This window comes from Neolamprologus brichardi, chromosome 16 (genome assembly GCF_056152115.1).
Source record: "Neolamprologus brichardi isolate AB-2024 chromosome 16, ASM5615211v1, whole genome shotgun sequence".
In the NCBI taxonomy this organism is placed as follows: Eukaryota; Metazoa; Chordata; class Actinopteri; order Cichliformes; family Cichlidae; genus Neolamprologus; species Neolamprologus brichardi.
Genome location: NC_142119.1, coordinates 9,831,576 through 9,856,053, shown reverse-complemented (window position 1 = coordinate 9,856,053; position 24,478 = coordinate 9,831,576). Strand labels below are relative to the sequence as shown.

Sequence of the window (24,478 nt, the reverse complement as noted above, 5' to 3'; positions counted from 1 at the left end):
AACCCCTCAGTGACTTCACTGACTTGCCACAGAAATCAAAAACGAGCATTGTCTTTAACTGCTCCTGGTAAATTAAAGCTAGCTAAAATCTTCAACCTGCTGCATTACTGAAGGCGAAGCCTGTGACAGAGGAATGCTTTCAATCAACAAGAAAACTGACTAAGCGAACTATGGTTACAGCTGATATACGTTTCAAGTCTAATGATATACTTACATTGAAAGAGAAGGTTGTTGGTTCGGCGCAGGGTGCTGCTGGGCTCCCTTGCTGAGCAGGAGTCAGTCTGGCCCTTTAGAAGTGGCGCTATCTTCCTCTTTGTTGGTTTGGTGGACTACACGCTTACAAGGAGTATTGGTGCCCTCTGCTGTTGCAGTACCTCACAGTCAGACAGCTATTTCTGACAACATAGTACCCTCCTCGTCTAAGTTTTTTATAGATAGATAGATAGATAGATAGATAGACAGATAGATAGATAGATAGATAGATAGATAGATGACGGTTTAGACACGGGATGCATTGTCTCCCAAACGTGCATGGACTTTAAGGAAACTAATTGTTACAGCTTTTATAATACATTCGTTGACTGCTCTTGACCTTGCAAACTACGCCAATTTATTAACATTATTTCATTACTTTTTTGTATTTCATTTTGATCAATTAATTCTAATTTCAGCAGGTGGTATCACACTCAAACAGATTGAACACAGACTGAACAGTGGTAAATCCATGATTTAAACCTCCCTATACCACAAAAAAAAAAATCATTGTAAATAGCTGTGTTATACTTGGTGAGACTCTAGAACTTAAAGAAATATACATATTTTTTTATTAGTAGTAATTGTTTGTATGTACTGTTAACATATACTGTTTTATCAAACAGCCTGAGCTTGTTAATATTAAAAACATTTTACTGTAATTTTCACAATAATTCTAACAATGTTTTGACATTTTGTTAAAATTAAAAGTACGCTATGTGTTAGGTAATTAATATAGAGTTGTAAATCGTAAATTCAAATGAAAAAAGCAGGAAAGATTGTCATTCATAGAGTTATTATGTAAATTGTAGGGTGATTAATTGTAAATAATGTTACAGATTTTCCCTGTTGTTTTCAAAGACAATGTGCCATATCACAGTACATTTATATATTTTTAACTTTTTAGCAGTGTAAAAATAAAAGCAAATCACCATTTTTCAATTTACAGAAATGTAATGTCCATATTACAATCAATTACTCTTTTTGATTTAATGGTAATTTACCGTTGCCATTTTACAGTTATCAACTGTAATTTTATGTACATTTCTTACAGTGTGGGGTGGGGCTATCCCAGCTGTCTTAAGGCGAGATGCAGTGCTAACAAATAGACACAGACAACCATTCACACTCACACCTAATTTTGAGTTTCCAATTAACCTAACCCCACTAACTGCATGTCTTGGGACTGTGGAAGGAAGCCGGAATACCCGGAGAAGACCCTCATAAACACAGGGAGAACATGCAAACTTCACACAGAAAGACCCCGGCCTGATGTTGGAATTGAAGTCAGGACAATCTAGCTGTGAGGCAACAGTGCTAACCAAATTTCATGAAAAATATTAGCTCATTTTGAATTTGATGGCAGCAACAAGTCTCAAGAAATTTGGGACAGGGCCATATTCACTACTGTGTAGCATTCCCTTTCTATAAACATCTGAAAACAGAGTTTTCAAAACCATCAAAAGCAAGAAAACACATAAGTTAGCTACTAAACAATGGAGTAAGTTAAGAAGGTTAAATGATCAAACTTTTCACAGAGTAAGCGTAAACACACACATCCACCTAACAGCATGCAAAGCAAAACGTTCCTCTGGCACGGGAATGCTTTTCTCCTTGGACTTAAGTACTCCGGCCTAATTGCTAAATAGAATCAGCTGTAAAGAAGGGCAGCGTCTAAGACTGGAAAGACAGCAAGACCACACCCACTGGGTCAAATTCACAGAGGCCCTTATATGGCCCTAATAATCTCCCTTTATCCTAGTCATGACACGAAATCTATATTCCTAATTTATCACTTAATTTATCACTTGATCACTTAATGTGGGTATTGTTATGTGAATTTTGCAAAGAACTGTAGCTGGTCAGATATTGAGAAAGAGTTGCTGGAAAAACATGCTACTACTTTTCCATGTTTTCTTGCATCTGTTTTTGTTATATGTCCTCTCTGTCTTTCTTTGTGTTTTAGTCTACCACTGATCCTTCAGAAAGCAGAATAATCCTGGAGGAGGTGACCCAGTGACCATTACCCTGCAATAACCCCCAACACACACATACACAAAGCAGATACAGGCTGGCCTCACCCAGATGTTGCAGTGGGATTTAATGCACCAAAAGTACTGTTATTCTTTGCTGCCACTCTGATTCTGGTTGGTTTGCTGACCTGCTGTTTGTATGTGCCAACAGTTATTGTGAGAATCAAGACCAATGTTCCGCTTACGAGGACATTAAAGATAAAGGATCATTTTGTTGAGCTTCACATCGTGACAAACCTGCCGCTTGTCACGGCTATTTGAGGCTTTGGGCTCTGTCTTAGGCTTTGATTTGGAATTAAGGGAAGATTAAGATAAAGGGCAGGGTAATGCATTATGCCACAAAGGGTTCTCACAAAGACAGCTATACAAACATGTGTGATTATACTGTGTGTGTGTGTGTGTGTGGGGGGGGGGGGGGGGGGGGGGGGGGGGCTAAAAGCAGTGAAGAGTTAAGAAGCTTTGTGATTTGATGACTTACTTAAAGTGAATGACAGAGTGAGTTGATGAGGATGGCTTAAGAATACAACGAGAAAGCGGGAACTAGAATAAAAATGGACATGGGAACACTGACAGGGTTAGCGATAAAAACTTCAAGCTGATAACGAAATGTTTTTTAAAATATTACAAAAATCAGCAAACAGGGAAGAGAGAAGGGGGAGCAGGAGACAGCGCAAGGGAGTGAGAGAGGGAGATTGGTGGTTGGTGGATTAAGTCGGGTCAGAGAGGATTAGTGTCAGTTCAGGTTTGGTAGTAAACTCACATTCATGTTGTTGGCGTTGACTGCTTCTGACACACTCGCCCTACTGGTTCCTTTCAACTGAGAAATCCCACACTGAACAATTGGACCACAGGAAGGGAATGTGAGTTTACCTTTTTTGACATTTCTGACTCTTGTAGTGCAATTGATTAAAAAAAATCAGACTAAGCATATACAGCCTTCCTGCTTGCTCTATGGGGCTTTACTTACAGTTGTCCTTTTAGCTGAGTGCTTATTTGCTCACTGTACTTTTTATATGCCTTTTTGTGTTTGCTTAGTAGCACAGCATTTGAAATACCAAGAACTTGAATGGATGAGGGATGAAGGATTTACGTACATACAGAATAATCACAAAGAAATACTAATAAATGCTGCCATCCACTATCGGACCCTCCTGGCGATAATGTAGACACAATAAAATATTGCATATTTTATATACAATCGCATAGCAACAAAGTTCTCCCTGGTGTATATAGGTCTGGATTCAATTTATTTTTTAAATGATAATATGTATCTTACATGATTGATAAGCGACACCAACAGAAATAGTCCAAAAGAAGTTCCGTGAAACTGTGTAACGAGTTTCACAGAACCCAAGGTTTCATGACTAATGGAAGCTCTTCCCGGACAGTGTAAGTGGAAACGGAAGTTGAGCCGAGGTAAGCAGCTGAAGAATAGCCGTAACCTGAAATTAGTCCACATTTAGTAACCTGACGCTGTAACAGGAAGTTCTAAAGTAGTATAAGCTGCATTTAAAACATTCACTTCATTCATTGTTTCCCTCTCTGCTGTTCAAAGGAACATAATTTTTAAACATTGCTCTGCAATTTTGATCATTTGTTGTTCTTTTTTTAAAAATAAATTTTAACATTAACATTTTATTTGTAATCTCTGTATTTATTCAAAGTAACCCCTAATAACGACCAAAACTACACAATAAAAATAAATAAAAATAATCACAGCATGATTTAAGTTTATTATTTGGACACCATTTGAGGTAGAATGTGTATTATAACATGGTATAAAGATACACCTATTTTCTACAGCCATAACATTTAATCATAATAGTAAGACTTTGCTATGATCTCTCAAAAGTTACAGACTCTTAACTTTGAAGTACAATTAACTTAAAAACGACTCATTTTATCCAGCTGCAGTCAAATTGTTCAGGGCATCAAAATCTGTTTGTTGAATTAAAATCATGGTTATCAGCCATAACTTCCAAACTCTGAAGATTATATCCATACCAAGTAAAAATTTTGAGTATTTTCATGCCTTGAAAACACGAACATCAACCTGATATTCTGCCTAAGGTGAAATGCTTTTGGAATGAAAACGTAAATGTGTCATCTTTCTTTGTCTGTTGTAATAAAACAAGATGATAGTCACACACAACATGAATGTTTAATAATGACATGGGTACTAACTAAAGATTGTTAAATTATCTAGATTTGTTTTATTTTTAATATGTAAAACATGAGGTTGTTACATAAATCTGTTTTTTATTTCTTTCTCCATATCTTTTCAGTGGAATAACCCTTTCATTCTCTTCTGAACAATTACCATGAAACAAGCTATGGAGGATGGTGAGAAGCACATACACGTATACAGACAAATTCAGTAGACTTGAATTCACCTGTCTCAGTCATGAGTAGGTGCTTACTTGAAAATACTTATTATAAAAGAAGGGTCAGGGCTTCTCTATAATGTTAATCCTGTCTGGTTCTGTTGGCTTTTCACCTTCTGCTCAGGAGAAATGTGAAACCTCAAACATCTGCTGTGATATTAAAGGCAACATTCATTGGAATCTGTCAGTCACAGTGTAATTAATCATGCAGTACCCCAGTTTTAATGCCCCAATTCTAATTATTTCTGACAATACCAAGTGAAAGATAAAGAGACAGTTAAGCAAACACTGGAACAATGCAGTAATCAAACCAAATTTGGACAATATGAGAGCACTTTTATTTTTCAATTACTAAAAAACTTTCTCCACTGATATTATTGTACCAATGTGAAATAAAGTAATATGGAAATGTGGTTTTACTCTAAGCACTTGAACCACATTTTAATGTCAACATTTCAGACAATGCAAATTTGTTCCCCAAGCTAACCAACTTGAATTAGCTACGTATGGATCACTTCAGCATCTGTACTGGATAGCAGTGTCTCCAGTTTGTTAAAGCAAATATTTGATTTGTACAATTATTTATCTTCTGTGCTACCTTGACTACACTCTAAAGCCTCACTCTATCTGCCTTAGTGCAGCTGCCGTACCATACTGTGATATATGTCTGCAGGCTCTCAATGAACGAGTGGTAGAAGGTCAGCAGCTGGTTGGAGTCCAGTTTGCACTTCCTGAACTGCTGCATAGGCATAAGTGCCATATGATTGTGTGTGTAATTTGATGAATTAGTTGCAAGTGCTTTGAGCGCTCAGCTGTGTAGAAAGGTGGTGCATAACTACCAGTCCATTTACCAAGAATTCCCTGTGTCTTCCCTAATTCCCTATGTCATCATTTGTTTTTCTCTTTTTTAAATTATGCACATGTGTTCAGGTGTCAGTGTGGTACTGTCCAGTGTGGTGAAGGATGTTGACCAAGCTGTTAGCAGGAACATTAATGGTGCTCAGCTTCTGCATGAACTACTGAGTGCACCGTGGCTTTGTGCCCTGCTGAAGGTACATGATTCAAAGGTCCTGGAGTAAAAGACACACACCTACCATCTGTCTGCAAACTAAAAGTGATCATTTGGTGCTTTGTCTCCAGATTTATGAGTGCCTGTTAAAGTTCCAGAGACTGACACCAAGCCCCGTTTTGCCTTATGCTGCAGGACTCTCACATGAGGTGTGTATATATACAACACAACAAACAAGCAGCCATAGACGAAATGTTTAGATCCCTAAATATCAGTCATTAGTGTTCTGTAAAATATCACTTTATCACAGCTGATTCAATTGGAATTTTAATCCTGCATCTTGCAAAAGGTAACAAAATTAAAACTAAGTAAGCCTGATAGTGTAATCAATACAGAAACCAACGAGAACATGTCTGCTTTCTGTAAATAATACAAAGCACAACAGGAGACACCCTCTCTACGTTTACATTTAGATTTAAACCTTTCCTTTTTGAAAAAGTTTATAGAGGATGTGGATCAAGTGACCAGATGACTGTGATAAGTCATTTTAACCTCCTAGGACCTGGCGTCCACATATTAGGACATCACACTTTGAGTTATTTAGACCAAAATACTCAATTTTGCTCTACAAGGGCCTGATATCCACTTACGAGGACATTATGCTGTTACTGTTCTATCGAAATTTTAAATGAATATCCTCATATGTGGCTCTCATTTTTCTTAGAAACAAAAATAGGGTAAAATTAAGATGGGTTAAAATGAGGGTTAAAATGCATGCTCTGGAAGAGTTCGGGTCGTAGGTGTTTAAAGTCATTAAAATTATGTCTGGATCTTGTGGTAATATTTCCATAGAAATAAGTGTTTTTAGGTCTGTCTTGCCAGTATAATATAATTTAACATCTAATTCAGGAATCTTCTTAATTTTCCATTAGGTCATAAATGCAATACTGACAGCTCAAAAGCCTTCAGCTCCAGCTAGAGAGTTGTGCAGCCTCCTGAGTTCACCTCATATCCAGGTACATATATATATATATATATATATATATATATATATATATATTCGTTATATATATTCATTTTAGAATCCATGCCTTTCTTAACTTCTAACTTATATTTGAAGTTTCTGGTTACCCATTACTGATTATCTATCTCTCTGTATATCAGGCTCTCTTGTCATCTCATGACAGTGTTGCACAGTCAGACTATGAGCCTGTCTTACCCCCTCTGCCTGATGAAATACCAGAAGATGAGGAGGCAATGAGGATTGTGTGTCTTGTAAAGAACAACCAGCCTCTGGTAAGACATAAGCATTTTTCTCATAAATGTAAACTTTTGCTCAGAAATACAGTTTCGTTTGCAGTTCTTGAGTTTACACAAAGGGCCTTATGTATATATTTCCTATGAGTATATATTCCTTTTTAAATTGTAAAAGGAGTAAAAGGAGTTAAAAATCCTGGTAGCTTTAGTGCAATCAGTCACCCATGTCAGGAATCCGTAGCAGGCAGAGGTGTACATTTGTCTTTTCTCTTTTCAATTATAACTACTCAGAATAATTTGACCAAAAGGTCCTTTGAGAGTATGTGAATGAGTTGATGAATGAATCATTCAAGACCAGTGTTTCATCCAACAATAATTTTTTGATGACTTATTACTAGTATTTTTTTTAACTGTCAGCTATAGAAACCTATAAATATACATAAATGTGTTTTTGTCATTTTTTGTCCTTGTTTTTTGTTTTACATAAGTTAAGGTAGCTTAGCTTTCTATTTACATGGCGTTATTAGTCTCAATATCTATGTCGTCCAAAACTCTCTGAAAGAAAAATGACAAAAAACATTGCTTATAAGCACAATCCAGAGAGTGATTACATTTTCAAACAAACCAAACAAATTAGTAATATATTCCTGGAAGATAGGGATGCAGAAATGATCACTTTTGTTAAACAGAATCTATGAAGTCAACAAGATGGCTTGTTGACTTCATAGATTCGAAGACAAATCTGAAGGTAGCCTTGCAGGGTGCCCTCAGATTAGTCATAAAGTAGTTAAGACTTAAATTGCTTAACTATAAATTACATTATGTTAACTTTAAAATGTTCTATTAAACCCTAAAAACTCAAAGTTTCTCATCTTTCATTCATTAAGAGTGGAGAAGAGTGTAGAAGGAGTGTAGGAGAAATTCACAGCCGCTGGAGCAGCCTGCACCGCTTTACATTGGAACGCCTCATCCCTGCAAGAAGAGCTCAGTCAGGGGAGGAGCTCAGCGTGCCCAAAAGTGAAGCAAAGCTTCCCCTTGTTCATAAAGACGGCAGGTCCCATCCCTTTCTCCCTCGCTATGAATCCACAGGAAGTTGCTATTTGTGTTCGCCAACTGTAAAACTTGGGAACAAAGGACTCAATCAGTCAGCTCCCTCTGTTTTGAACCCTGCTACCTGCACTGGTAAGAGGAGGAAGAACAGATGATGACAGTCCATACAGTCACCAATCATCTGACCATTTTCATTTGATCATTCTTTGTCTGTATTTAAGCCATCGAATATAAAAAACAATGGCAACATATCATAGAAACGCAGGCCATCCATCAGTACCTTCACTAATCATAATCGAGGATTCATTCCTTCTTGTATCTAATCATTCTAGTATTTGCTACTTTCTGGGCAAATATTTTCATATGTCTAGCAATGGCAATGAAAGGCAGCAACCACTTCATCTATCTTGGTGTCATTCCTCGGTGCAACCAAGTGTTCATTTCTTCATGAACCTGCCATCATCTGGCAGTCTATAAGTCTTTTGGGCTTTCCTCCCATTACATTTCTTTTCAGACATAGTTTGCTAATGTCTTTCTGTTCTCTTGAACTGCAAATTTATTTGGTGGTTCATTTTCAGAGGAACTCAAACCCAATGGGAAAGATGGTGCTTCAACCAGAGAGAGTAGTGATGACTACTCATACCCACCTCCTCCAGTCCCAGCTTACAGTTTTAGCCTTCCCAACTCTCCTGTGTTGTACAAAAAAAATTCTACAGGAGGACAGTCAAAAAATATCCCCACACCTGGAAGGACCTTCTCTTGTCGTGGCATGAACCCTCTTAGATCTCGCACTGCTCCTTCTAGTCCTGCAGCTAGAAGGAGTACTCAGGAACAAGGGGTCAGCACTATCTCCAGAAGAGATGGTTGTCAAACCACTCAAACTAGACCTCATAACACACATCAGGAAGAGTCTTTACATCATCCATTAATGTTCCACTACGCTACAGCTCCTCGTCACAATGAATGCCAGAACATATCAAAACGTAAACAAAATGCGCAGCAGCAACAATCAAGACACCATAATCAGCCTACTGAACTCAAGAAACAGTGCAGTGTGGAAGAGCTTAGGTCCACTGTTCAGATGGTGGCCAGCAGTATTGAACACAATAGTCAGGATGTACGCCAACTTGGTGAGAGGATGGTGGCAGCATCAGAGATGATCACAGACAGCGTGGAAGAGAACGCCCAGGCACTTAACCTGCTTGCCGAGGTGGTGGACAAGCTTCAGGGGCTAATCGTAACCAAAAAACACCTCGAGTCATCTCCTCTACAGAGAAAGACACAAAAATATCCACCCTCACCTCCTCCAAGGGTCTCCTCATTATCGCCAAAACTTGTCCGCAAATCTCCAATACCATACCCAGGCCCACTCTCACCATCCTCTTCCACTACTTTCTCCTCTTCTTCATCCACAAGTTCTTGTGCAGATGACTTTACAACATCTAGGAGTCCAACACAAATTAATGGTGGATCCAAAGGGATGGTGGCAGCTCCTCAGAGGGCAGGTAGGGGTGGTAATAATGGACAAGTGAGGTTCAACACTGGAACCGTTTCAAGAGCTCCTCTGGAGGACCAACAAGACTGTAAGAGTACAGGCTGCTTAAAAACAAAGAAGAAGAAAAAGAAAGAGTAACTAGACTAAAAACAAACCTTTTCATCTCTTTCCTGCATTTGTACTGGAAAAACTGTGACAGTGACAAAAAATACCTAATATTTTAGTCTAAAAAGAAATATCAGCTACAACAACATATGGACTTTTTTTTTTAATTTGAAGACTTTTTCGATTTTTCAAACGATCACTCAAAAGAACAAAAGCAAACAATATAAAGGTACAAAGCAATTTCTTTCTGTCTTGTTTTCTTCATCTAGTCCAACTATTCTTAGAAAGTATGACAGCTTTCATTTTTTTCATCAGCTCTGATTTATTATTTTGGGTTCTTGACTATGATGGTCTGAATATACATTGAGCAAAAAAGGAGGAAAGTGTTTAGGGTTAAATTTATTTTTAATAATATTTGCTATGGACTATTTTGTACATGTTGAACTGCATTCATCTTGACTTATTGTTTGTACATTTATGTGGTATCTATTGCACATCAAATACAGCAATAAAACCCTGTGGAAACACCTAAGAAGTTTTACATTATTCCACGTATAGAAACATCAAAATTAATTTTCATGTTTTAGCGCCTTGTTGGAGCTTATGCAATTTGCATTTTTTAAATAATTTAGCATTTTCATTTCCCAAAACTATGGTAGCAAATTTGCAGAACTACTAAAGTTATCCTTAATTTTCATGAGCCCCTGCTACCAGTTTGCTTCTAGCAATGGCCTGTAGTGGACATGGTATTGTGTTGATAGTGTTTACCTTTAGAGTCCCCATGATATTTTGATGTAATGCAAAATGTAATGAGTTAATATCAAATGCCCAAGCATTAAAATATAAAGAAAAAAACCCTTTAGTTATCTATTTAAGTTTGATCTACCACCAGCACTAAACTGTGTGGTTTTGAGTTGAATGTATGTTCAGCTGCTGGGTGTATTATGTTAGTGTGTATATTAATATTCCTCAAAAAATGGCACAAAAATGGCCTTATAAAAAAAATAATAATAATAACTGCCGTACAAGAAGAGCTTTTACTTAATTTGCTGATTTTTTAATGAGGATCTCATGAAGAGAAAATGTGTTTAGTATTTATTATTTACTTTTAAAATTGTGTACTTTTAAAAATTAATTTAGTCAAAATTTTCCATTTGCTAATCTTAGAAGACATTTTGCCTTTGCCTTAAGATCTCTTGTCACTATTTTTGCTTGCTTTTTACTTTGTTGTTAAATTTTGAACAACTCTCTATCTGTTAGGGTGCAACTATAAGAAAGGATGAGGCGACGGGGGATATCTATATTGCCCGGGTGATTCATGGAGGATTGGCTGACCGCAGTGGTATACAAGTATTTTAAGTGTGTGTGTGTGTGTGTGTGTGTGTGTGTGTGTGTGTGTGTGTGTGTGTGTGTGTGTGTGTTACATGTTTAGACAGCTTTGTGAGGACAGAAAATCGGCATGCCACTATACTTATACAGTCGCTTATAACAAAATTTTTGCTTATGTCTGTGTGTGAGAGATGAAAACATCACGCCTAGCAATAATATGTCTTAATAAATATGGGTTTTTGCCTGTATCAGGACTTCTACATCCTGGAGACCTATTAGTGGAGGTAAATGGAAACCCAGTGGTGGGCCTGGAACCAGAACAGGTCATCCATATACTGGTATGTTATCAGCATCTGCTAAAAATAAGAAAAACATTTTAAAAAGAAAATACTATTATCAATGCTATTGTATAAATTTTAGAAATATTATAGGCAGTTTTTACCACCTCAATTCAAAAGCCATTCAAAGTAAAAAAAAAAAAGAAAAGAAAAGAAAAAAAAGAAAACGAAAATGTTAAACACAAGCTTTATAGCTTTATAGTATTAATAATATGTATAAATGATAGTATGACAACATGCTTGCTGAAAGTGTGTACATTTGATTATTAAAAATAATTATCACCATGTTTACTTCTTGTGTATGACTTTCCCTGTCAGGCCGATTCCCAAGGCACTATCCTGTTTAAAGTCATTCCAAATCCATCTCAGGCCATCCTCAGCCAGACACCAGTAAGAAACACACACTTTATCACTTTACCTCCAGTATCACTTTAGTAAAAGCACATTTTGTTGACATTAAACTTACTTATAAGCAGGAAAATCCCTGTACAATTACTGACATGATTCACTGATTGTTATTTTCCAGGCTGGTGTTCCAGGTTTAAAAACATGATTTCCCTCAGTACATCTGTGAATGTTTCACTTTTTGATTAATTTATTTTTTAATCTGCAAAAAAACAAAGTTTATCTGTCTGTCTTCCAGGTATGTATGAGGGCAATGGTAGACTACTGCCCTCTGCAGGATTTTTCCATCCCATGTCCAGATGCAGGAATGGCATTCAGCAGAGGAGACCTTCTTCAGGTGGTTGACCAGTCAGATGGACAGTGGTGGCAAGCCAGGAAACTGCCCTGTGCTACATCCTGCGCTGGTCTGATTCCCTCTGCCAGCATGCTGAAGAGGTGAGACGCACTCACATACTGTGAAGATGTGACGAACCTACAGGCCGCAGCCAGAGGAAGCGGTTAGTTTACAGATCTGACATTATGAGAGTAAGAAAACATTTATAACATAATTCTAAGTAACTTTTATTACATAACTTTTTAGTACACTTTTATTCTGCACATTTAACTGATGGCAAAGCCGTAACACTGTTAGGTAAAGTTAGCTTATAATAATGTCAGAAAGAATATATTTTTGCAGTTTGGCTCCATGATTTTAGCTTAAGACTCTAATACATTGGTTGCATTTAACAATGTATTTCTCTTTCTACAGTAAACAGAGGGAACAATGGTGGTGTCAGCCTTTACAGGTTCATACCTGCATCAGACCACGTGAGGAATCATGGTTGTTATTATTAAACGTGTGCTTATTTAATGGTTTATATATTATATGTACATTTATTGCAGAGTTGTTTGTAACTTGGATATTTCTCAGTAATGCCTAAAGTTTTACAAACCAGTGTGATTACATGAAGCACTTTTAATGTATTTTTTAGTCTTTAAAATATTTGAAAGATAAGTCAGTCACTACAAAAATAATATGTTATTTTATGTCGGTGTGTGCATAAACGTTTTTTTTTTTCTCACCTGTGTGTAAATCTCTACCTGCTGTGACATAAAATGAGCAATGCTTTTAACGGCTGCTTATTTTTTCTGTTAACCCTGCTGCCCTCAGTGACCCTGACTGCTAACGGTGGGTGTGACATGTAAAACATCATCCATAATAGTAATTTAATGTCATAGTTTAGTTCATTTTATTTTTCTGAGTGTGCTTGTTTGTTAGCTTGTTTTGATGACACCTTTTTTAATTATTATTCAGCACTAATTACTGTTATCTGCACTAACCTGTCAGTTCATTCCTAACACAGAGAGGTGTCGCTTAGGCTAATAATAAACCACCAATAACAAAAACAAGAAACCACAGAAGACTTTTTTTTTTTAATCATTGAATAAAACTATAATAATTGAGGTCTCTGAGACTATTAACAGAAACAATAATCTATACTACTAGTATACAATATCTCCCAAACATCACTTGCTCATCATGTTAGGGAATATCTTGTAGTCAAAACCAGCTATCCATGCACGCATACTTATCCAGAGTCAATCACAGCTTTCATAGGATGAGAATTCTATGAGAAATCTATCCACAGGTCACCAATCTACCAAAGAGAGAAAAACAACCATTCGCACACATGAATCACCAATTGAACTACAGTGTTAATTAAGCTGCTTCTGCAGGTGCTTATTTCATCTTCTCAGAGATCTCAAAGGGAGAAACAAGAGCTAAGATCGTGCCAGGCTGCTCCTTTCACAGTAACTGAAGTGTGTTATGTTGTGTTACAGTCTGTCACATTAACACTTTCAACCAAACATAGTTTTTTGTGCCTTTCAACCGTACAGTATGTTGTCTTTGTTGGTGTATTTAAACCCAGCTACATGTATGTGAAAATAAGCTTTAACTAACTTTTCTGTTATTTTGTTCCAGAGGAAAATCCTGCAAATTCTGATGAGAAACATGCAATAACAGGTGAACATAATAAATACATATTCATATATATTTTAAATATTTAGTTTTTATATACGAAAGCTATGCATTATTCAACTACCCATTGAATGTCACTATTTTTTTTTCAGATCTGGAGGAAATAAATTTTGGTAGGTAAGTCTGTCCAGTGATGAATGTGTAAAAAGTGCAACCTTTTGATTGCATGACACTCATTGCTGTTCCTTTCTATTTCTTAGTGGGGGGTTTTCTCATATTTTTGTCTATTAAGTTTCTCATCAATACTTTAGAGTGACAGAGAACCAAACAACAAATTCTTTACACATGAATAAAAAAAACTAATCGCAAATTATCATAAAAACAATGATGCAGAAAACTGTTGTGCCTCATGTGAACAGTGCTAGTTTAAAAGATAAATTATTTAAAACAAACAAACAAAAAAATATATGTATTATATAAAAAAAAAATTCCCCACTCGCCCCTGTGGGCAGTCTATCCTTCAAGCTCGGGTCCTCTACCAGAGACCTGGGAGCTTGAGGGTCTTGCGCAGTATCTTAGCTGTTCCTAGGACTGCGCTCTTCTGGACAGAGATCTCCGCTGTTGTTCCCGGGATCTGCTGGAGCCACTCGCCTAGCTTGGGAGTCACTGCACCTAGTGCTCCAATTACCACTGGGACCACCGTCACCTTCACCCTCCACATCTTCTCGAGCTCTTCTCTGAGCCCTTGGTATTTCTCGAGCTTATCGTGTTCCTTCTTCCTGATGTTGCTGTCATTCGGAACCGCTACATCGATCACTACGGCCGTCTTCTCATGTTTGTCTACCACCACTATGTCCGGTTGGTTAGCCACAACCATTTTGTCCGTCTGTATCTGGAAGTCCCACAGGATCTTAGCTCGGTCATTCTCCATCACCCTTGGGGGAATCTCCCATTTTGACCCCGGGACTTCCAGGTTATACTCGGCACAGATGTTCCTGTACACTATGCCGGCCACTGGGTTATGGCGTTCCATGTATGCCTTGCCTGCCAGCATCTTACACCCTGCTGTTATGTGCTGGATTGTCTCTGGAGCATCTTTACACAGCCTGCACCTGGGGTCTTGCTTGGTGTGATAGACCCCAGCCTCAATGGATCTTGTGCTAAGTGCTTGTTCCTATGCTGACATGATTAGTGCTTCCATGCTGTCTTTCAGTCCAGCTTTGTCCAGCCACTGGTAGGATTTCTGGATATCAGCCACCTTCTCTATCTGCCGGTGGTACATACCGTGCAGGGGCCTGTCCTTCCATGATGGTTCCTCGCCTTCCTCCACTTTCTTGGGTTTCTGCTGCCTGAGGTATTCACTGAGCACGCTGTCAGTTGGGGCCATCTTCGTGATGTATTCGTGGATGTTCGTTGTCTCATCCTGGACTGTGGTGCTGACACTCACCAGTCCCTGGCCCCCTTCCTTCCACTTAGCGTACAATTTCAGGGTGATGGACTTGGGGTGAAACCCTCCATGCATGGTAAGGAGCTTTCTTGTCTTGATGTCAGTGGCTTCTATCTACTCCTTTTGCCAGCCTATTACCCCAGCAGGGTACCTGATCATGGGCAGGGCGTAGGTGTTGATAGCCCGGATCTTGTTCTTACTGTTCAGCTGACTCCTCAGGACTTGCCTGACCCTCTGCAGGTACTTGGTGGTTGCAGCTTTCCTAACGGCCTCTTCATGGTTCCCATTCGCCTGCAGGATCCCCAGGTACTTGTAACTGTCCTCTATGTCTGCAATGTTGCCTTCTGGTAGTTTGATCCCCTCCGTTCTGACTACCCTCCCTCTCTTTGTTACCATCCGACTACACTTCTCCAGCCCGAACGACATTCCGATGTCATTGCTGTATATCCTGGTGGTGTGGATCAGTGAATCAATGTCTCGTTCACTCTTGGCATACAGCTTGATTGTATCCATGTACAGGAGGTGGCTGACAACTGCTCCATTCCGTAGTCGGTATCCGTAGCCAGTCTTGTCAATTATCTCACTGAGGGGGTTAAGGCCTATGCAGAACAGCAGTGGGGACAGAGCATCTCCTTGGTAGATCCCGCACTTGATGGTGACTTGTGCTATGGGCATGAGGTTGGCCTCCAGTGTTGTCCGCCACATCCCCATTGAGTTCCTGATGAAGGCTCTCAGGGTCCTGTTGATCTTATATAGTTCTAGGCATTCCAGGATCCAGGTGTGGGAAATTGAGTCATAGGCCTTCTTCTAATCAATCCAGGCAGGACAGGTTGGTCAGTCTGGTCCTGCAGTCTCGGCTGACTGCTTGGTCTGCCAGTAGCTGGTGTTTTGCGCCTCTGGTATTCTTGTCCATCCCTTTCTATGCCCCGCTCATGTGTTGACCCATGTGCCTGTTCATCTTAGCCACTATGATGCCTGACAGGAGCTTCCACGTGGTGCTGAGGCAGGCTATTGGTCGGTAGTTGGAGGGGACCGGTCCCTTCTGGGGGTCCTTGAGGATCAGGACTGTCCGGCCTTCGGTTAGCCATTCCGGGTGTCTCTCGTCAACTAGCAGCTGGTTCATTTGTGCTGCCAGGCACTCGTGGAGTGCAGTCAGCTTCTTCAGCCAGTAGGCGTGAACCATGTCAGGGCCTGGTGCTGTCCAACTCTTCATACTGGAGACCCTTTCTTGGATATCTGCCACTGTGATAGTTACTGGACCCTGTTCAGGGAGGTCACTGTGGTCTGCCTTCAGATCCACTAGCCACTGAGCATTGCCGTTATGGGTTGCGTCCTTCTCCCATATGCTCTTCCAGTATTGCTCTGTCTCAAGCCTTGGTGGAGCTGTTCTCTTATTGCTCCCTTGCCACTGAGAGAACACCTTGGCTGGTTCTGTGGAGAACAGCTGGTTTATTCTCCTGCCTTCTATCTCTCTGGTGTACCTCCTCAAGCGGCTGGCCAAGGCTGTGAGTCTTTGCTTGGCAGTTTTCATGGCCTCAGGTATGGACAATTTCCTGTACTTCTTAGGCACCTTCCTCATCGCGCCTTTCTGCATCTCCGATAGTTGGCTAACCTCCCTCCATGCTAATTTGATCTTAGCCTCTAGCCTCCTTCTCCATGGAGGGTACTGCCCCTTGTGGCTGTTCAACTTGTAGCCAAGCATCTCACTGATCACTGCTGCCGTATTGTAGATCAGCTTGTTAGTGTCGGTAATCGTGGCTGTAGGTATCGTCCATAGTGCTGCATTAACATCATCTAGCAGACCTTCTGAGGGTACTTCACGTAATCTTGGTAACCGGCTATGGGGGGTCCAGGTTTCAAGCTTGGCCATGAGCCTATCTTTCAGGTCAGTTCCTCTCGCACTCAACGATCCTTCTCCTATCGCACTTGGGGCTTGGTACCCAATCTCGGGTGGGGGTGATAATATCTCCCCCCTGACCTTCCATCCTGGCTCCCCCTTGATGTAGCATTTATGTTGTACCTCATCCATCTCTAGCTGTGAGAGCAGTCCCTTCTTTCGAATGTTGGAACACTGAGTTACTAGTTGTTTCACCGTCATTGTGGATGTTGGGTATCGAAGAATCCATAGGTCCCTCATCCTATTCATCTAACCCCTTCCGCCAGGGTTACTTGCGTAGTAGCATTCCAACAATGCCTTGTTTTCGTCTCTTGCCCACCGATGCCTTCTTGTTCCAGTAGCCCACTTCTCGTCAGGGTGCCCTGGTTCCTCAACACCTGACGCGGACCTTGTTGAACTTGTACTACTGGAACTTGTTGAGGACGCGGTCGGGAATCCCGTCCGGAACAGTAGCTTTGCGTGCGTTCACCTTCCTGAAGCACTTCCGCACATCCTCCTCAGACACAGTGTGCGCGCTGACGTCATCCGCGGTGCGCACACTGTCCGGTCTCATGGTGTTCGCTGTGTCGAATCTAGCGTAGAATACGTTTAGATCCTCACACAGAGAGGCCGTGGTCTGCGGTGTACTGGTTTTCCCTCTAAAGTCTGTGATTGTGTTTAGTCCCTGCCACATACTCCGAGGGTTGTCAAACTGTTGCTCCACCCTGTCCCTGTACTCATGTTTGGCTGCTTTGATCGTTTTCCGGAGTTGGTAATGTGCATGTTTGTAGTCCGATGTGTTCGCGGAGGCAAAAGCGGTGCTCCGTGCCGCCAGTGCCGTGCGAACATCTCTGTTAATCCAGGGTTTTTGATTTGGGAAGGATTTAACTGTTCTGGATGGGACGACATCTCCCACGCATTTCCTGATGAATGACTGAGTCTGTGTACTCATCAATGTCATTAGCAGCCACGTGAAATATTTCCCAGTCCACGTGATCAAAACAGTCCCGCAGCGTAGACTCTTTTTGTATATGTACTTGTTTATTCCGAGTCATAATTCAATGAAATTATTTTAATGAAAATTTTAAATGGCAGTAATTTAGGTGCATTTTTAATATGACCATGAAAATTAAGGTCAGGCTTACAAACAAAAAATAAAATGTAGTAAATACATATAAAAAGAAATGCTTACTTATTTCTGTACTTAATAAAAAGAAGAAATGTACTGCCTGGTGATAAATTTAGGAGTTTGAATGTTTCTTTCCTTCAGATGAAGCTGAATCTGATGTTACTGATGGAATCTACCTGGGTAAGACATACATGTTATTCAGATAATTAGGTAGTATTTAAGTAGTCATTTTGTGGGTAGCACTGATAATAAAATCTATACTAAAGGATGGATTTAATAAGACAAGTTATTATTTAATAATACATTCCTACAATCTAATGAAATCATATCTATAGAAAATATATATTATCAATAATAAATCATTTTACTGCTGTCTCTAAACTTTGGTAACTTTCACCTTATAAGGAGAAGTGTGTGTGAGAAGTGTGTCAAGTTTATTAAGCGAAACTAAAAGTGCTCTTTAACCTCACCAGCTGGTTTCCGTCGAAGTTTCCGTGTCTGGAAGAGGACTTCCTACAGGAAGCGACGACAGTCGTGCACCACCTGCTCTCCCAACACCAATGCTTTGTCCACCCCCTATGAGGAAGTGGTTTTGTACCAGCGCCCTCCTCAGGAGAACCACCGCCTCATCATCCTCGTTGGTGAGATGAATAGCTGCATTAATAACACATGAATGCTTCCATGAGAAATCAATCACTGCCTCCCAGCTGACCCTGAAATTATGGAATGTCGGTAAAGTGTTTCAAATAGACCTTCCACCTCATGTCAAAAGACAACTGCAGCACAAAATTGGTGAACAGAATAAAAATTAACAAAATCTGAGATTATCAATTCATCTTGAGACCCTCTGTAATAGAAGCCTCTCTGTATGCTTAGATTTTTCACTGGTTTTTTGAACACTGAATTGCTGGCAGAAGTACAGTAGTCCTTTGAATTAAGTACTTATCTAATTATAATACATACAATAAATAATGCTTTTCTTTATGTACTGTTCAACACACTGGTCTCATTCTTGTATCAGGAGAATGTTTGAAATCATTTCACTTCTACTGTTAACAGCACCTGCTGTTTTCTCCTTGTTTGAAAAGGTTTATTTTCCAGCATTCTTGTCCGTCTCTGTATGTATATCTTTGGAAGTCTGAAGGAGATTCCTACCAGTCGATTATTTGTTCTTCTGCACAGGTGCTTCAGGAGTTGGAGTAAATGAAGTTAGGAAGAGACTCATCAAACTGAATCCTTCGACGTTCCAGGGACCAGTGCCTCGTATGTGCCTTTTACTTAACACGTGTGAGGTTTTCCTACAGAAATAAAATGAACCTGTTCTTCTCATTTTAAATGACAATAAAAAGAGGGCTCTACATTTTTAAAAAAAAGAAATATATGTTTTTGTTTTGTTTGTTTTTAAACATCTGGAATATTATCATGGACTGTGTGTGAAGATGGTTGTGAGATTTGAAGTCACCTGTTGGTTTGCAGTTGAGCCCAGTTTAGTATAATTACTTATGAGAACTGTCCTGTGACTTCCAGATAAGAAGCATGACTTACTGGCTTTTACACTGTTGAAAAAAAACTATTTAGCTCAATAGCGGAGGAGGTAGTAAAGTCAAGTGATTTTACCTGCTTTACATAATTATTAGGGGTGCAACGATACACAAAATTCACGGTTCGGTTCGATACTTTGGTGTCACGGTTCGATATTTTTTCGATACAAAAAAATGTTCATGCTTTTTTAATTTGTCATTTATTAAAATTATAAATATATATTTTAACTCAAACATACAGTTTTTAAATGTAATGTTGCTGAAACAACAAAGTAATAAAAAACTAAATCTATCTGATCGAGAAATCACTCATCTTTGGAAAAGAGAGTTTATTACAGAAAAATGGCTCTTTCCAAAATAAAAGCTATACTATATGCTTCTTCTGGGGTATACTCTCAGCAGCATATTAAACATATCAGGTCCCCATAAGGAGAATCATGTGCTAACGGCTGTCTAAATGACTCGGGTAAAGTTTGTAGCATGCGTGCTTGTTGTTTTTGTCTGCTTCCACTTGTCTTTGCACTAGGATGATGTCGGCGTAAATGTGCAGTCATATTCATTTTGTTCCCACTAGTGCTGTCAGCGTTAATCTGAAATTACGTTAACGCCACAACACGGCAAATCTCCGTTAACGAGCTACCGCGGATCGCCCCGTACGTGGGGCTGGATGGCGCCAACACGTTAACAAGCAAACTGCGTTAACGCAGTAGTTCCCACCCATGTAATTGAGCATAGCGTGGCACATCCGACATACTGTTTTACTTTTGTCCATGACCCGCTTACCTTCAGGGTCATACTTCACATGAAGACAAAAATAGTTCCAAAGGCCAGATCTGAATGAGGGTGGGGGAGGTTAAATTTGCCATGTTGCAACGAGCTTAGCTTCTGTCTTGCTAGCTTGCGCTGCGCTCAGTGGATCTGCGCTCGACAGTGCAGTCTAGGCGGAGTAGTTGAACACAGATCCACTGAGCTCTCAACACAGACAGCATCATCAGAAGAAACGTTGATAAAATAAATTTTAAAATTTTGTATTGTTCGATACATATGCATACCGAACCGAAAGCACTGTATCGAATGGTTCAATGTCGATACGAGTATCGTTGCACCCCTAATAATTATACTGCTGTTTTCACTGTGACTAATTATTAATATAAACATTCTAATTGGTCTGTTCTTCTAGACACCACTCGCTCAATCAGAGCAGGGGAGCAGAACGGTAGAGAGTACCACTTTGTTACCAAAGAACTGTTTGAGTACATGGTCTGCAACCACAGGCAAGATTTTTTTCCTTTACTATAAATTTTGCTATTGTTCTTGGTGTTGATTGTCATGATTTTGGGGGCTTTTTGTTCAAATTTTAGGGAATTATATAAGTTTATCATTTATTTAACTATAATTGTATGCTGTTTTTGCACGTGTGGATGTATGAATGTGTGTGTGTACATGTGTTCAGATTTTTGGAATATGGGGAGAGTAAAGGTCAGCTGTTTGGAATTAGCACTGATGCCATTGATGAGGTGCTAAAACGAGGGCGGATGTGTATCATTGACGCCGAGCCCCATGTGAGTTTCATTTAACACAGATTCACTTATTTCATGTATTCTGAACAGTCTCTAAGTTTTCTGTGAAGCTTTTTGTTTGCATATGATTGAAAAAGCTTTGGTGTTAATATAGTATTTTATTTCCAGAGCATCCAGCTGTTGCGAACAAAGAAATTTAAACCCTATGTAATTTTCATCAAACCACCCAGCCTGGACAGACTCAGGGAAACTCGGAGAGATGCTCGAATCATCACCAATTATGCCATCAACAGAGTTTTCTCAGTAAGAGCATAAAAAAATTATGTGTGTGTGTGTGTGTGAGAGAGAGAGAGAGAGAGAGAACAGCTGCTTATGAAATAGAAAACCAAAAGAATGAATGTTATTTAAAACTGACAGTATTAATGTCGTTTTAGGAGGAAGACTTTGCAGAGCTTGAAGAGACATCAAAGCTGATTGAAGCAAAGTACAAGCAGTTTTTTGACAGCGTCCTGGTGAACGATGACCTACAGGACGCTTGCATAGAGCTCTGTTCCATCATTCAGCAGGCACAGGATGAACCACAGTGGATACCTGTAAGCTGGGGAAGAGCAGAGGATTAGCACAGGGGAAGAATAAAATACTTAAAGAGATACAAAATGACAATGTGAAAGTGAAATAAGAAGAAACAGGCAGAAAAAAATATTTAAAGACACGGTGAAATCCTCAGAGCAGAACACAAGGATAATACATTTATATGGGATGAACAGATAATCAGTCATATGATTATGATGTGACACTATCCATGATGTCATATCTTTGCAATTTGGGAACAAAACTCTTTATTTGTATCCAGTGGTTGGTAACCCTAGCAACAGTTTGTTGTTTCAGTACACTTTAATTATATTTCATATAATCACTCCCACTTTTGATGCTGTTTTTTTCAGTGACAGCTGTTCAATGTATTTACTTTCAGTCTTTCCCTCTCTGTGCTGTAGTGAAATCTTATTGGTATGTTATTGGTATGTTGTGGTTTAGAGGCTAAGTAGGCTTCATTTTTAATTTGAAATGTATGTCATATGGAATGTAATTAAGTACAGTTACTGTCATATAAAGGTACTTGCACTTTACTTGAGCATTTCCAAATTGGTCACCTTTGTGCTTTTGCTTCACAACATTTCAAAGATATACACCACAACATTCACTTAAAGTCTTTGGTATTTGTGTTAATATAATATTCAGATTTTACATATCAAACAAGTCAGTTAAAAGTTTAAAGTGTTACCAGCAGGAGCAGCTACAGCAGTTAAATGATATCTGAACATTAATTCCGCAGTAGTTACATATTCTTGCTATCCTGTAGGCAAATTCAGTATCTTGTTGGCTTTTTGTAAAAATAATGGTGACCACCAGTGCTACCGCTCAGCCTCTTGGTAGACACAACTATGGTATCAATTTCAAAATCCTACGTCGCCTTGTTCTCAAGTTATCGCATTCACAAACTTAGGTGTCCACGCTGCCTGCCTGCCCTGAGAATGTCAAAAAGACAAAATTGCCACTTCTTCAGCTCAATAATAAGAAATAAAGAACAATATCTAAGACAACAAAAGGAATACACAATGAGAATATCTCAAAGATACATTCATGTGAAGATAAGTGACATACATTCATATTACACAGTACCCAGTATGTGCTGGTAGTAGTATCCACACAAACTCCACTAATTCAGCAGTCTGTCATGTTTCACTGACTGGTACAAAAACATCATAGCAGAACGATTACACTCTTATGTGTAACACTTGCCAAGGAATCCTTTTCATCAAATTCTGATGATTTAAAGGTGAAATGCAGTTAGTAAAATGGCCTTCATTTGTGATTAGCCTTTTCCTTCTTGAATAAATATAAAACAAGCGCTTGAGAAATTGACTGATTTTATTTGTAGCTCTTTGGTCAAGAAAATAATTTGCTTTTGCAATGAATGTAGAACGTCTTATTAACACTGTACAAATGTTTAATCACAGCAATTGTATTTTAATGGCATTGCATTTGCATGTATATGATACAATAAAGTAATTAAAACCAAAATGTTACAAATAATAATAATAGTGAAAAAAAATTGTTGTACTGTCATGTAAGTTGCACACTGTGTTACATTAACATCAAACTGGTCCTATCCCTTCACCTAAAAGTTACCAAAACTTAAAATTAAATCAACAGGGAACTGCTTTTGATCTTCACATTGTGTTCCATTGTGTTAAAACATCTTTGCAGACAGTTAAGATGTTTAATTACCTGACCTTCATAGAAGCAAAATATAAAGTATTCACTGTACCTGTATGATGGACATGACTGAAACTGACAGCTTACATTTCTCCTGTGATGTTTTGCATAACGTCCCGGTTTTTCCACTTTGGAAAATTTGCAGCACAAGGGGATAACACATCTTTTTGTCCAGTGTGTTTACTATTTTCGAGAAGCTTAATTATTTGCCATGTTTAAACAACAGAACAACTCAGGTTGTTCATTGTTAGTCTTAAAGGCACAGTTTTATCATTGTTTAAATATCTATCTATCAGAAAGGTCCTTTTCTGTTACTATTGGACAATACTCCACTTCCTTTGCCCCAATTTTTGTGGTGTGCCTCAGGGGTCTGTTTTGGGTCCAACTCTGTTCTCCTTATACATGCTGTCTTTGGGATTTCTTTTTAGGAAATACAACATCCCCTTTCACTGTTATGCTGATGACATCCAAATTTACTTCCCCTTGAAACTGGGTGTTTCTGTTCCACTGTAATGTTAAAGACTGGTTAGCACAAAATTTTCTCATCCTGAATGTAAATAAGACTGAAGTCATTCTACTTTGGATAAGTTAACTGTTACCCTCAGTTCACTTGCTTGTCATTGTCAAAGGAAAATTGTTTATAGTGAGATCAGCTTCATGAAATGTGCTCTTTTATTTATCACTAAGCAAATTTCTATGTGACTTTTGACATGTACTTTTGTGTGATAAACAACTAACAGCTTGTTCTTTCTGTAAGAACATACAGATTTAGAAAAAGGGGAACCTCAGCTCAGAGTTCTTAGAATAACTCTGTTATCTTTGTACACACACACACACACACACACACACACACACAAGCTTGTATAAATAAAGCACGCAGACAGTGATGAGACGCAGGTCTTGCGTCCATGACTGCCCTCGAGAGTAAAGACAACTGCAGTGTTTGTGTTTTCTAACTCAGGTGTCTTAGCTGAAGAACTGCGGGGTGATTTTTAGAAATCCCCTGTCAGTCATCATTCTCACACTGTAAGAAATCTTGGGAGTGTTTTTAGATAGCTTTTATTAATTAGA

General features: G+C 39.0%; 1 protein-coding gene and 1 pseudogene across 1 annotated transcript; one reads left to right on the top strand and one right to left on the bottom strand.

Annotated features, from left to right (window-relative positions):
• Positions 1-3,059: 3,059 nt before the first annotated feature.
• On the top strand, positions 3,060-23,049 carry LOC102788978 (MAGUK p55 subfamily member 4-like). The gene is made up of 21 exons (XM_006808148.3): positions 3,060-3,145; positions 4,571-4,628; positions 5,600-5,721; positions 5,810-5,887; positions 6,611-6,694; positions 6,843-6,974; positions 10,846-10,927; positions 11,167-11,252; positions 11,571-11,642; positions 11,896-12,092; positions 12,406-12,464; positions 12,808-12,825; positions 13,621-13,662; positions 13,770-13,790; positions 18,211-18,249; positions 18,543-18,710; positions 19,252-19,332; positions 20,791-20,884; positions 21,064-21,172; positions 21,299-21,433; positions 21,565-23,049. The coding sequence occupies exons 2-21, from the start codon at positions 4,607-4,609 to the stop codon at positions 21,748-21,750; spliced, it is 1,827 nt and encodes a 608-aa protein (XP_006808211.2). The 5' UTR covers positions 3,060-3,145; positions 4,571-4,606; the 3' UTR covers positions 21,751-23,049.
• LOC148098144 (uncharacterized) lies at positions 13,917-15,577 on the bottom strand (annotated as a pseudogene).
• Positions 23,050-24,478: the final 1,429 nt, after the last annotated feature.